The sequence below is a fragment of the Brachycentrus maculatus genome, unplaced genomic scaffold, assembly GCF_059751285.1.
Source record: "Brachycentrus maculatus isolate JH-2025_06_01 unplaced genomic scaffold, ASM5975128v1 h1tg000055l, whole genome shotgun sequence".
Classification (NCBI taxonomy): Eukaryota; Metazoa; Arthropoda; class Insecta; order Trichoptera; family Brachycentridae; genus Brachycentrus; species Brachycentrus maculatus.
This window is the reverse complement of record NW_028280809.1, coordinates 2,276,026-2,290,232: the sequence shown is the minus strand read 5'-3', so window position 1 is coordinate 2,290,232 and position 14,207 is coordinate 2,276,026. Positions and strand designations below refer to the sequence as shown.

General features: G+C 29.0%; 1 protein-coding gene across 9 annotated transcripts in view; it reads left to right on the top strand.

Annotated features, from left to right (window-relative positions):
• The window catches only part of Dys (Dystrophin), a 762,481-nt gene that overhangs the window by 573,103 nt on the left and 175,171 nt on the right, over window positions 1-14,207 (top strand). For all 9 annotated transcript variants that reach the window (XM_088278115.1, XM_088278116.1, XM_088278111.1 and 6 more), the window contains one exon: window positions 1,908-2,080. In XM_088278115.1, the coding sequence (XP_088134241.1) occupies window positions 1,908-2,080 (173 nt within the window). The remainder of the gene's footprint in view (window positions 1-1,907; window positions 2,081-14,207) is intronic.

Here is a 14,207-nt window from a genome sequence, read left to right as displayed (position 1 = left end):
TGTCTGTAAAAAATCATTAAGCAATAAGTTTACCTTCTGTAAATAATTGGTTTATTCAGATAATTTATCATATATTACCGCGTTGGAAAATAAGATTTTTTCCCATAAAAATATATTATTTACTTCTTCAAATAAATTATTTTATGTACTATGAAAATACAAACAGATTGAATAATAATTTTTTTTCTGAAATCGATATGAAAAATTATAAAAATTACATTAGTTTTATTTATATTTAGTTGAAAAAAGTAGTTTTGTTAAACTTTCTATAACTGAATTAAAAAAAGAAACTTACATATTGATTTGGCATTAACATTATGAAATAGCATGATGATTTGGACCACGTGTTTTGGAAACGTGTTTTTATACTAATAATAAAATTATGAATTTAATGATAATAACGTATGTTGATTTAAATGTTAAAATTACTCTTATTTTAAAACGCCATTGAGGTGATTTTTTTACGAAAACTGTGTATAAATTTTACAATATTTTAAAGATTATTATTAAAAATTCATTCCAGCTTGTTTTCCACATTCACAGCTTGACTAAGCGGTGGTTAGTATTTGAAAATGGTACAATAATACAATAAATACAATTATAAAATATATTTGTAATCGTTTTTTCGTCCTAACTATAAGAACGTTAATTTGAACTTGTTGGTTTGTACTATATTCAAATGCCAAAATTCAGTGTAAATTTAATTATCATTATTTTATTTATAATACCATGGTTTCTTCCTGGATTTTTTTCCTTATCTTTTTTGTACTTGTGAAGGAAATATACGCAGTTCAACAAAGCAAACAATTCAACTGCTTGTCCACGTAATTTTCAATGGAATTTTCTAAATGGATTCTATTCATAGGACAGAACTGAACTCCGAGAGATTTGTGATAACCAAGTCAGCCTTGGATTACGACGGTTGAGATTAAATCTCATTTTGAAAAAATAGGGATCCGATCCCAAACACTGACCGTTTTTCCTTTATTTATTGTCTTTATAACACGGTGAGGGTTTCTATATTAAATTGGCTCCATTTACACATTCGAAATAATAGAAAGTTAGAAAACGTGTTAAAAAGGCCCAAGCGTATACTAAGTTAAGAGTATACTCTTAACTTTTATTCTTATCATTGAAATAATCAGAAACTTTTTATAAAAACAGTGGGTTTACTGCGTTGATTGCTAGTACCGTTTTATATATTTCACTTTTATATAGCATTGTTTTAACCCGTTATGCCGGTAAATATATCTTCACCGCTTTTACATCCGTTTATTTATTAATGTTTTCTAACTTCATTATTTCAAAATTCATACACGTTGTAACATATTTGCATTTTATTTACAATAGAATTACTAGAAATTGATTTATTTGCCATGGTTTCAAAATCAATCGCAAACAAGTGGTTCTATTAAAAGATAAAAATCATTCGAAAAAAACACGTACAAACACTTCTCGTCTATATATTTTTGAAAAATATTACTAAGCTATTGTTTCAATATTTCTTATACACGATAAAAATGACCTCATTTTTAGCAATCTAGAAATCGATCAATGTTCTATGTTGTGAAAATCAATCACAGTTAAGCAGATTCATTAAAAGGAAGAAATTACTCGAAAAAATCATGTTCCAACATTTTTCATCAATGACTTAGTAATAAAATATATAAACACATATTCGCCAAGATAACTAATTTTCTTTACTATTCCTTCTCATTTAAAAAAAATCTTAACTTTTGTAATATCTTTTACCAATTCCTACTGACATTTTTACTTGTGACAGATTTTTAAGATTTTTAATTTTTTGATTACCATTTCAAAACCGTCAAAACTGAAAAAAAAGCATATCTTTGATTTGCCTTTTGTTTATTTTTTTTTAAACATTTTCTTCTTTTTTCTTTTTTCAGGACCTGCAATCAGAGATCGAGACCCACCGAGATGTGTTTACGTCTCTCAACGGAACCGGCCGCAAGCTCCTGGGCTCGCTGGCCTCCCAGGAAGACGCCGTGATGCTGCAGCGTCGCTTGGAGGAGATGAACCAACGCTGGCACCACCTTAAAGCCAAGAGTATGGCCATCAGGTGAGCTTCTTTAAAAATTATTTTAATTCGAATTTGTGATTTAGCGGTTCATTAAATTAGTCCCTGAAAAGCGGCTTTAAAAAACACCAGATGTTAAAAATATATATTATTTATAAACACTTATTTGAATAAAATAAATGAAAGGTATATATAAAATATAAAAGATGAGTAAAAATATGTAGGTAAAAATAAAATAAGTATTTATTGGTTTTGCGTTAAATTTGTAGAACTTCATAAGTTATATTTTAAATAATTCTAACACTAATTTTTAGGGTCTATTAAGTTGTATATTACTAGTCCATTTTAGTATAAAAATAAATAAAACAGTGAAAAGACACTAATATTTCTTTTAACCCCCCTCCATCCTTTCGAATTGAATCTGGGACCTTCAGTACGGTAGATGAAAATGCTAAATCTAATTAATTTAGAAAATATCCTCTATTCCAGCCAATATTGCAGCAAAAATTTTTTTTAGAATTTTTACTAGAATGTATTATTTTTCATATCAGAAAATTTCATTTTATCATAACTGAAATCCTATATTGTATGAAATAGGCGGCCAAGTTACAATTTTGTTTAAAGTTGGCCGTTTTCCCGGGAAAGTAATCATTTAATATTCATCCCACGTTGTTCGGCCGCGTCAAACTAAATGATCGGAGCTTTTAAGCTCGTTTTACTTATTCCGTCACCTGACTGGAGTTGGAACTCCAACTGGAACCAAACTACCATCATTTATCACAACTCTTTGTAAAGGACTCTGAATTGTGGTACCAACTTGTTTTTTATCGGAAATCAATTGCCCTTTAAAAAAATGAAATCAATGTCGAAGAAAAACGGCACAACAAATTATTGTTTTTGTTAAATACAGATAATCTTAAAATAAGTTTTCTTGAAAGATTTTGTGGCACATTTTTTAAACTTTATAATATTAAATAACTTTGTTATAACCACTTTTTATTAATACAATTTAACCTACCGGTTTCGACAAGAACCTTGTCATCATCAGGGTTTATGAAATTCTAAAACATTAAAAACATCAAAATACTCTCACCAAAAAACTTTTACACGCTCCGTAAAAATCCTATTTTTTTACAGAATGTGTGGAAGTTCTTTGGTGAGAGTATTTTTATGTTTTTAATGTTTTTGAATTAGAATAAACCCTGATAATGACAAGGTTCTTGTCGAAACTGGTAGGTTAAATTGTATTAGTAAAAAAGTGGTTATAACAAATTTATTTAATTTTATAAAGTTTAAAATAAGTTATTTTTTACGCTTTTTCATAAATATATTCGGTTCTTGGTATAACATAGTGATTTAGCACACAGTAGTTGTAAACAGTTATTTATTAAAATTTATTGTAAAACGTGTTTCTGTGGATTTATATTATCATACATTGCCTAATGAAACATAGCCTAAATATGAAAAAAATTGTTGAATCAGTGGGGTAAAGGATAAAGTGGGATACCAATTATGAAAAAATACAACAACCACAAAGTTTTTTTTTACAGTAACGCATGTAAGAAAATCACCAACCTACGTTTCAGGAAATTTACTAAGTAGTTCTGAACAAAAATTTGGATGACAACATAACTGCTCTTAACTTACTAGGTGATTTCAAGCCTTACAGTATCGTAAGTAAGTACTCTTTGGGTCGGCCATTTATTACCGGTAGCTTCCACATCCGGTTATGAAATACGAGCGTCTACATCCGAATTAAGGAGAAATTAATTACAAACCGGAACGTCTTTACAACTCGAATATACTCCACTTGCAGATCAACCACCGCCCTCAGTATTAAGTGTTAGGTAGTTATTTCTTCCCCTCTTTTCAATGACAAAAATTATAAAAATAACGTACTAGGAAACTATAAACACATTGACTGCCAACTACTAAATTAATCGTAGCTTGCGTTCTTTGCTAGGACGCAGACTGCAAGTTATCTCGTACTGTGATTACTTGGCAAATTCATGCAGCTACGATTCAATTCGTAATACATCAGTGCAAATATGGAAAGATGGCTTCTGGGAAGAGAATAAAAAATCAAGGCTGGCTTACATGAATAGAAAATTTATTAATAAATGAACAGAAAATATAATTATATAAAAAATATATTCAAAATCAAAAAGTAAAAGAATATTTTTAAAGAACTGGCTTTTGAGACCGGAATTCTGAAATTTGCCGTGGCAATCAACGTGTTAAATTGTACTCTCATTTTCCTCTTCTTATTATTTTGTTTTATATGATTAAATTTAAAAAATGAATAAAGTTGCGATGTAATTAATCGATTTGGCATTAACTTTGTGGTATAACATAATTATTTTAATATTTAAATAAAGCGCTTGCATAAGACCACTTTTGAGTTTCTTAATGTAAACAATACTAGTTTCGAGAACTACAATAGATGCTGTCATTAACGGGTGAAAATATAAACTGTATTTTCATTTGTTCTCGAAACTTGTCGTGTTTATACAAACAACAAACTCAATGGCGGTCTTTTACAAGTGTTTTATCTTTGTACGTAAAAATGTTGCGACATTCTATAAATATTGACAAATTGACATATTTCATCATCTAATCGGGTTTCGTTCACATCATATTCTACTCGTCATAATCAAATGAGTCATAATTTCGTGTTTTTTACGAAAAGAAAGGTCTAAAAATCAAAGGTTTTTTAAATAAATTGTGATAAATATTGACACTTATGCGTGACGTAAATGTTAAATTTCACTACTTTTTTTGCAATGTTAAATTTTTAAATTCGGCTTTTTTTTCATCACTGGGAAGATAAATATTTAGGTTCTTATTACACTCGTATACACAAATATTTTTACAATAACAAATATTTCAATTTAATGTTATATTTTTATAGGTAAGTAATAATTACTCTTTAATTGACATCATCTTACATATGCTAGTTTTCGGCACCGTCTATAGTAGAGTTTAGTAAGTTTTTTTAAAATTTATTCATACCTAGCAAAGACCTTTATGAAAGGTATGTAAAATTCTTCTCGGATTATTTAATATACTAGGATTAAATTAAAGTTGAAACACCATCTTCAATTATTATTAAACTTATATTTTAACCAATTTCTTTAGTTAAGATATGAAAAATATGTTAATAATTCCTAAGTGAAGCTAAAACCAGATTTGTGAACCGAAATTCGGACATTTTTATTTTCTATATGTGTCGCCTACTTTAAAAATCTGCCAGATCCATGTAGGCCGATTTTACAAAAAAATGCAAAATTCTCCGGGTAACATTTATGTTTAAATGATTTGTCGGTCTTTAGATACAATATTATGAAATAGAGAATTTTCCCATTTTTTTAGAAAATTATTCAGTATTTAAAAAAAAACACGAAACACAAACTGATAATGACGTCATCTTAATTTTTGACCTATCCCCGCTCTCTGATTGGCCGATATGGGTCAGAAAGCAAGTTCCATGAATATAGCGGAATTCGAAATACAATGCTGTTTTTAAGTATTTTTTAGCAGAATTTTCAAATATATAAATATTTTAAACACCAAAGCCCACAATTGGCATTCCGATAGAGTATTTATTTTAAAATCCTATAAAATTGGATCTGGCGGATTTTGAAAGTAGGCGACACATATTATGTTATACATTACATAATTTATTTATTTAAGTTCAATATAATAACTGGTATAAAAAGGAAGCTCTATAACATTTGAGTCTCTTTTATGTACTAAAAAATCGAATAATACCATCGTGAACTTTTCGATATTCCTTTGAAAAAATCTTGTCCCAATTTTCCTTTCAAACCACTCTTGGGGGATTAGGAAAAGATACGGAATTAAATATTAAATCCCCGGGAGCCGATATCTATTTAACATTTGTGTTAAAATTTCCGGGATCGATTTCAGAAGAGTTTTTCACGCTTAAATCTAAAAGCGGTTAGTTAAAAATTCATCCAAGGTGGAATTTCGAATAATCCTTGCAAGGTAAGGCTGCCAATTACCGCCCCTGCGTGGTATTGACTCCTATCATCGCACTCATTATAATTTATACTAGCTATACCTAGCCACGCGTTTCTATTTCTCGGTCTAGTTCAATGGAAATGAAATTAAAAAATATCATAAAATGCTTGTGAACCAATTAAATTATTAAAAATCTATGGAACTATAATGTGATCGAAAATATTGAAAATGCTAAGAGACAGCAGCTGTCAGGAAAAACTCTGTCCACCGTAAGCTTTATTTAGTATTGCGTGAGTTGCTGTTACATTCAATAGATGGCGCTGCCATTGCTTTCAAAATCTTCTTTCCAAATATGTTTTTTACTGTCATGAGTAAAAATACCTGTCACAGGTGTTTTTACCTGTAAATGCAACGTTGTGTCAAACTTTCAAATGAAAAGATGTTTAGTTGTAGGCGATTGGAGATTTTGAACAAACGAACTAATACATTTTTATTTATATAGATAGATTGAAACACGCGAGTGTCCTAATGCAACGTTGTTCCGAAATTTCAAAACAATATTTTTATTGAATAATAATATTTTGGATTACGATATTTGTATATTTGTGAGACGAAACCAATGCATATAAAACTTATCTAAAATAAGGCGGTATTCGGAACCAGTACCTTGTGTCTCTATTTGCGTAAAGCCTTGGATTCGCAACCAAATCGTGTGTTTCTAGTAAAAGATTAGGGGTGCAAAGTGGCTAGTAAGTCCTGAGTGATCTTTTATGTTCCCAGTTACTCCAATTGAATTTCAATTCCTTCCAGGAACCCTCCTGCGACCCTGGAACGACTACACCTCGCACGTTAACGGCTTGAATAAATTAACTGAAACTTATTGGTTTTTTTTTTGCGGTTGGTGTATTCTATATTTTCTGAAATTTTTTGACATTATTTATTTATTTATTTAAAATTTTAACAGAACATTAACATAAATACATTTACAATAATGAATAACAAATAAAACAGGTAATCGTAACATTCCAATTACAAAATTTCACAAATGTTAAATGAGTTCAAAGTAAACAGCAAGAATAAAATATAGCAAAAAAAAGAAGATGTAGATGTAAGTTTATTATGTAAATTATACTGTGTTTTACGGCGAATATAAAAATTGTATTGGGAATTATAGCAAGCTTTTATTCCTTTTATAGCTTTTTTATCTTGTGTTTGTATCTGAATATTGTACAATTTTAATTTTGATTGGTTACGATGTAACGACAGCACATAAATCACGCGATTTATCAATACTCCAAAACTTAATTTTCTTTAAACCCAGGTAACATTTAACGTTATTGGATTTTTTGCTTATAACACCTTTTTCGTATTGTTTCTTCGAAATAATAGTCATTCAATATCAATATAAGGTTTTGAAAAGAAAAGAGTTATTGAATGGTAAGAAGTGAAAAAAATTATAAAAATATAGAATTAAATAATCGCTACATTTGTGAATACCAAAATACAGATCTCATACATATGTAGAATGTATAGACTAATGAATTCTTTACAGCAATTGGAATTACTACCCTTTGCATGGTAGTGTGTACTGTATAGTGTATACTTCTCATACCGATTTTATAAGAACTCGACGATGAACAGCATTCTGCATGACATTTTATTTTGTCCTTTACTTTCTTACTTCCTTCGCTGACTCCATGCTTCACTTAAAGAAATACGTATCCTTTTAAAATGTATTCTCCTTTTTTAACTTTGAATAACCTAATGTAATTTTCATAATTGAAGTGATAAATATATCATATTTTCTCGGGTATTAGGATCCGTAAAAGAATCTTACAAAATACTAAAGAACCCCTAGTTATTGTTATAGCCACTGTCTCTCGTATCCTTTGCAGGTTTTGTAACACAGAAGAGGAGAATTGACGTTCTTTGTGGACTATTAAGGCGACCCTTGTCCTCTGAACCACTTGACATTTCAATTCAACTTTCGGGATTTCCCCTTGTGCCTTCCCGAACAAGACTTCAACGCAAAAGAGAAATACCTTATTTGGACGTGACTTTCTTTTGTGGATTTTTTTATGCAACTTGTAGAAGTAATATTATGTACTGTTTTGTAGGCCTGACCATTCTAGGCACTGCATCAAAACAGATCTCCTGAATGTTCAAACTCCTCAATATTACATTAAAAAATATTTTTAAATATATATATAATCACACAATATAACAGTTTGTATACGTACAACAAGCAAATAAGACATGAGATACAAAAAAAAATTATGCGTTTTTCACATTTTCCTTTTATATCTTTACTCTCCAATTTGCAGTTTAAAAATTCAAAGCTTTACAGGTTTATCTATTTTTTTTTAAATATTAAATTTTTAAAAAATATATTGATTGGTTTGGCAGTCACTTTGTAGTAAAATCTTTCTTTTTTTCTATAATATTTAAGTTTTATTAGTAAAAACAACTATTTCTTAAAATCTATTGTGATACGTGTTTCGATGCATTCCGCATCATTTTTAAACACCGTATACGATTTATGAGTTCACAAAACTATTTGAATCAAGATTTTTTATTGATATCTCATATATAGATGTAAAAAATACTTAGAAGTCTAGGCATTTGCAGGCTTTACCACCTATCATTGCCTGGTTTAAGTGATCACCTTATACACAGTGTAACATTCACCTTTCTAGCCATGATTGACAACCACGTAAGATTTTTTTTAATTAAATGTGTGTTTACTTTAATATTAGTTTTTATTAAAATCTGTCGTAATACGTGTTTCAATATAAAATTTAATGTCATTTCAAAACTTCGAAATTTGATAGTGATATTGAATTCATGATTTATAATTTTGATTGCACATTAAATTAATTTCTCTTTCAAGTATTATTTGAATTTATGGGAATCTTCTATTTACGTTAAACTAAACCTTACTCTGCGTAAGACTATTTTTTCGTTATGTTGGCATTATTTTATCTAAGCAAAAATCAAACAGCTAAGAATGCGTCCGCCTTCGTGTCGTTGTAGAATAAACGCAAGAAAAATACTAACTTTTTTTTATTCATTTAATATATTTACATTTTTATTTATAACATAATACATTTGAATCATTTATACATATGGAGAACTTTTATATTTTGATTCGCTGTGCCTCTCCAAAAAAGAGACTGTGCTCTTGTGCTTGGAGAGGAACTTACACTCGTGGTTTAATGTTATATGATAAAAGATATAATAGTTTTTTTTGTATATTTTTTCAAGATTTAAATGTATAGAGCTTTAATTTTTTTCTTAAGTATTTTTATGTCATGTATTTTTTTTTTATTTCTTTAGGGAGTTTATTGAAATGTTTGATTGCCAAATATATATAGATATTTGAAGTTTTGCTGAAATTGCTTGGTGTTGCATTTTGGAATTAGAATTGTTATTTTCGTTAATACAATATTACTTATAATAATAGTTTTTTGTATTAAATAAAAACAATATGTTGATTGTGTTACGTGATAGATGTTCGAATGGTGATATAAGAAAATAATGCAAGGATGAGATAAGCTGTATAAATAAAATTAAGAAAAGTGTGTTTAGATGGTTTAGGCATATGAATAGTGGTAGAAATAGTGGTATTTTAAAAGTAAGTCTTCAATTAACAATACTTTCATATAGCCTTCGGCAAAAGCCTATTGCGTGTGTGATTAAAAATATTTTATTTTAATTTTGAATTATAATATTCTACAAGTAGGAAATAACGGCATTTTAATTAGCATTATGAAATACGTCTATCCAACGATGAATTAATTTACATCCTCGAATCCTTTTTGATTTTATTAATCCATAGCTCCATGACTGTAATAAACAATGTACGACGTCAATAAAAATCTCGCATAAATAAGGCATCCATTCACGAGATATTACCGTCGAACATAATTGGCAATTCAGATGGCAATGAAAACGTAAATGCTTTTATTAACACTTTGTAGTCCGAGCGAAATCACGGCTACCATTTGAGCTTTTCATATGCAAAACAAATTATTACAAATGGTCCAACTGGGTGGTTTCGAAGGGTTTGCGGAATTTGGAAATATGAAGAGATAACTACGTCGAATAATAAAGGTTGTTAGTATGAAAAATGGAGTTATTTGTCAATGTAACGAGTCTTGTTAGTGCACGCTTTTTATGCATCATAACTTTGAAGGGTGCGGATATCATTTCTGGTACAATAATGGTCCTCGAAACTTCGAAAATACATTTCGTTTTATGTTTGTTTTCTTAATTAAACAAGAATATGTCAATATATCTGTTATTTCTACGTTTTTTTACTGTAAGAATATTAATTTACTACAGTAAAAAAAATAATAAGCTAAATATTTCAATAAGCTTTTTTCATCACTGAAGATTGGTTTTATATAATTGTCGAACAAAATAACACCTTTGTATTTAAGTATATATTTTTTCAATATGGAAAAAGAAAGAATAAAGATTTTTTTACCTCGTTTTTTCTACTTATCGTATCACGCTGATATATATATATATATATATATATCAGCGTGATACGATATATATATATATATATATATATATATATATATATATATATATATATATATATATATATATATATATATATATATATATATATATATATATATATATATATATATATATATATATATATATATATATATATATATATATATATATATATATATATATATATATATATATATATATATATATATATATATATATATATATATATATATATATATATATATATATATATATATATATATATATATATATAATTATCAGTATTCTGTATTGTATTCGGAATAAATTACTTCAGATTCTTTATTATTTTAAAATCTTAAAGTAAAAAAAATCGTGGTTTACGTTCCACGAAGTAATGATTCCACTCCAAATTCTTTTCTCTCTATCTTTACAATAAAGAAAATTTTATGGAGATGTAAATATTTATTCTGTATTTTAAGTACGAATCCGATTCGGAATAAACTCCTTAAATATTCTGATTTAATTTGGCTCGTTTTATTTTTCTCTGTTTTTATGCTACATCGTGAAATGTACATTATGAATAATATTATTTTGGTATACCGCACCCGTTTTAGATTATAACTATTCAAAATTTGTGTCGAGTTAATGGTGTCGAAATATTATGGTTGACTATCGAATAACGAATGATTACTTACTCCCGGCGTTTTGGAATTAGCTGTTTTGCTTTCAGCGATGTGTCGGCATCATTAACTCGAAAGACAACGATATGAAAATCTGCTTTGATGTTCCGAATTGAGGGTATTAAGAGATTCTTGAAGCGGAATTCGGTTGAGTGATTTCATAAAAGCTTTATACTTTATACGTCATTAAGAGGTCTCTTCACCTCGAGAAATTCCACTTTTGTAGATTTCATTTTGAACGAGCTGCGTCTGCGACATTTTCAATTCCTTACTACGTTTGGTGGTTTATCACCTTAGCAGATGGCGCCACTGTCCAATGAAATTCGTACCAGATATGAAATAGATTGTGACGTTGGAGTTTCAGCAATAATGGCGTGCTTTTAAGTATTCATATGTAGCTCATTTCCAACACATGATGTTTTCCTTCAAAATGTGTTTCTTTCAAGATATAGATATAAACAATTATTCAATAATTGCAATATTAATAATTAATGTTATTTTTATACACAACAATAAGAATATTTGAAATAAGGTAAGTGTCTATAAAACTGACCTAGCCCCTATTGCTGACCTATTTCAAAGAAACAACAGATAATAAGACACTGGTTCAATTATTACTAATTTTTAATATTACCAACACTGCAGCCATGCTTGTGTTATGTGATGACAATGTTTTACAGTCAATATTTTGATTTTTCATATTTGAAATATCAGTTAAAGTTTGGACATCTGGCAAGTAGCGCGCGCACACGGAAAATCCTTAACAGACAAGCCTAATCTTTCAAGTTTTATTTTAAAGGTGTATTATTTTTATATGATTGATATTTACTAATATTTTATATGTGTTAGTTAGTTTAGTGTATTGAATTTACAAAAAACAAAGTATTTGTGAAATAACCATATGATTGATACAATACATTTATAAAATAAAAGTTGTCAGTATTACATTCACCCGAAATTTCATTAGTTTCCTTTACTGACCTATAGGTCAGTAATGAGTAAGACGAGAGCATTTTTAAAGTTTACATAAATTTGTGAAAATTCTTAAATACGTAAATTTCTTGCGTGCTTTGGATAGCATACAGTTTTTGGATTATGGGGGCCTAATTCTGACCTATATATTTTTGCTTGGTTTTATAATTATAATAAATAGTTTCAGCGGTCAGTAATAGAAACGAATCTAGATCAGTATTATAAACACATACTATTTCAGAAAAGGAGTTTCGTTCTGAGCCATCTTTTTGTGATTTTTCTTATGTTAAAATACAATTTATTTTTTCTTTTTTAACATAATATCAACAAAAAAAACTTTGTTTATTATCAAACATAAACTGATTCCACTATACTCGCATGAGTGATCACCTTGCCTTCATGTAAGTAACCATCGAGATAACACTGCGTCAATACAACATCAGTGCAGATGCAGTGCACCATCGGGTGCGGATAAGGGTTAGTAGAATATAAATATAAATATATATATATATATATATATATATATATATATATATATATATATATATATATATATATATATATATATATATATATATATATATATATATATATATATATATATATATATATATATATATATATATATATATATATATATATATATATATATGTATATACATATCAGGCACACTACCATCATGCTCTAATGTTGCACACCCAAATGAGGTTACTCCTTGTAAACCTCCAAATCCCACGATCTTAAATGTTCTAACAGCGTTTAACTGTCCCGTTCCGAAGGGGATATCAATTTCTTTACTAGCGCTGTATCTATCTCCACAGTTTAACCATCGGCGGTAGATTCCCAAATTTGCACGCGTGTGAATCGTGTTCTCGTTACGCAAGCGTTATTTGGCAAATACAGAGTGTTTTTTTTCGTTTCTAATAAGAATTATTATTAATTTAAATTATCTACTGAAATTTCTTGGTGCAATTGCATTTTCATATTTATTTTATAAATATCTACCTTTTTACACTAATTAAATTGTCATAATTTTAATATTTACTTTACCCTAACAATGAGTGGAAAATAATTGACAAATGATATGATTGAGCAACTTCTGAGCTATACGGACACTGATGTATGTATATAAGTGATGATGAATTCCATTTAGGGTTAGAAAATAAAGATAATGTTTCCGACGCCGACTCAGATAACTATATAATCCAAGAACTTGATGAATCTGACTCTAACAGCGTCAAGCCCGTACATATGGTAGACAACAGTAGAAATGAAGAAAATTTGTTCACTTCCAAATCAGGCTACAGATGGACAGATATTCCCAAACCCAAGTCCAAACTGTTCATACAACGTAATGTCATTTTTGTATTGTTTCTCGCTTTTTCTGATTTTTTTACCATTCTTTGTTTTTTTTTTTCACCATAATATACGACAAATTAGAAACCCGCTAGTATGTACCGAGTAGTATGCTTCTCTCTCTCTCTTTCTCTCCTCACCCCCTCTCGCTTGCATCGTTTCCGGCCGAAGCGCCTAGTGTCCAGTGATGTTTAAACATTGGGCGGAATTGAATGTCATTTCGCAGAGAACTTCTTCACAACTATGTTTTTTTGAAAATTATTGTTTATTGCAGAAAATTCAAATTTAAATGGAAAAAATAGAATAACAATAGCATGATAAACATTTTGACATTAGTTGAATTTGTGAAAAACCTGTATTTTTAGCATTTTACTTGGGGTATTGCCAGTACCCCCTTCGGAACCCGCGGATTGTTTTTTTTTACTCTGGACAGGAAAGATTAAGCAGTCTCTGTGTGCCAGAAGATAAAGTGGCAGAAAAGAAGAAAAAAAACTGAAAATCACCAAGGGTCTTCAAAAAATCTTCCTCGTAAAAACTAAAATAAAATGAGTCCTGTATTGTAAAGTAGGAAGGGGAATTTTTTAGGAATTGTAATAAATCCCAAAAAGGATGGTTCCGCTTTGATCAAGGTCGTGGTATGCCTGAACTGGAAGTGCCAGAAAAA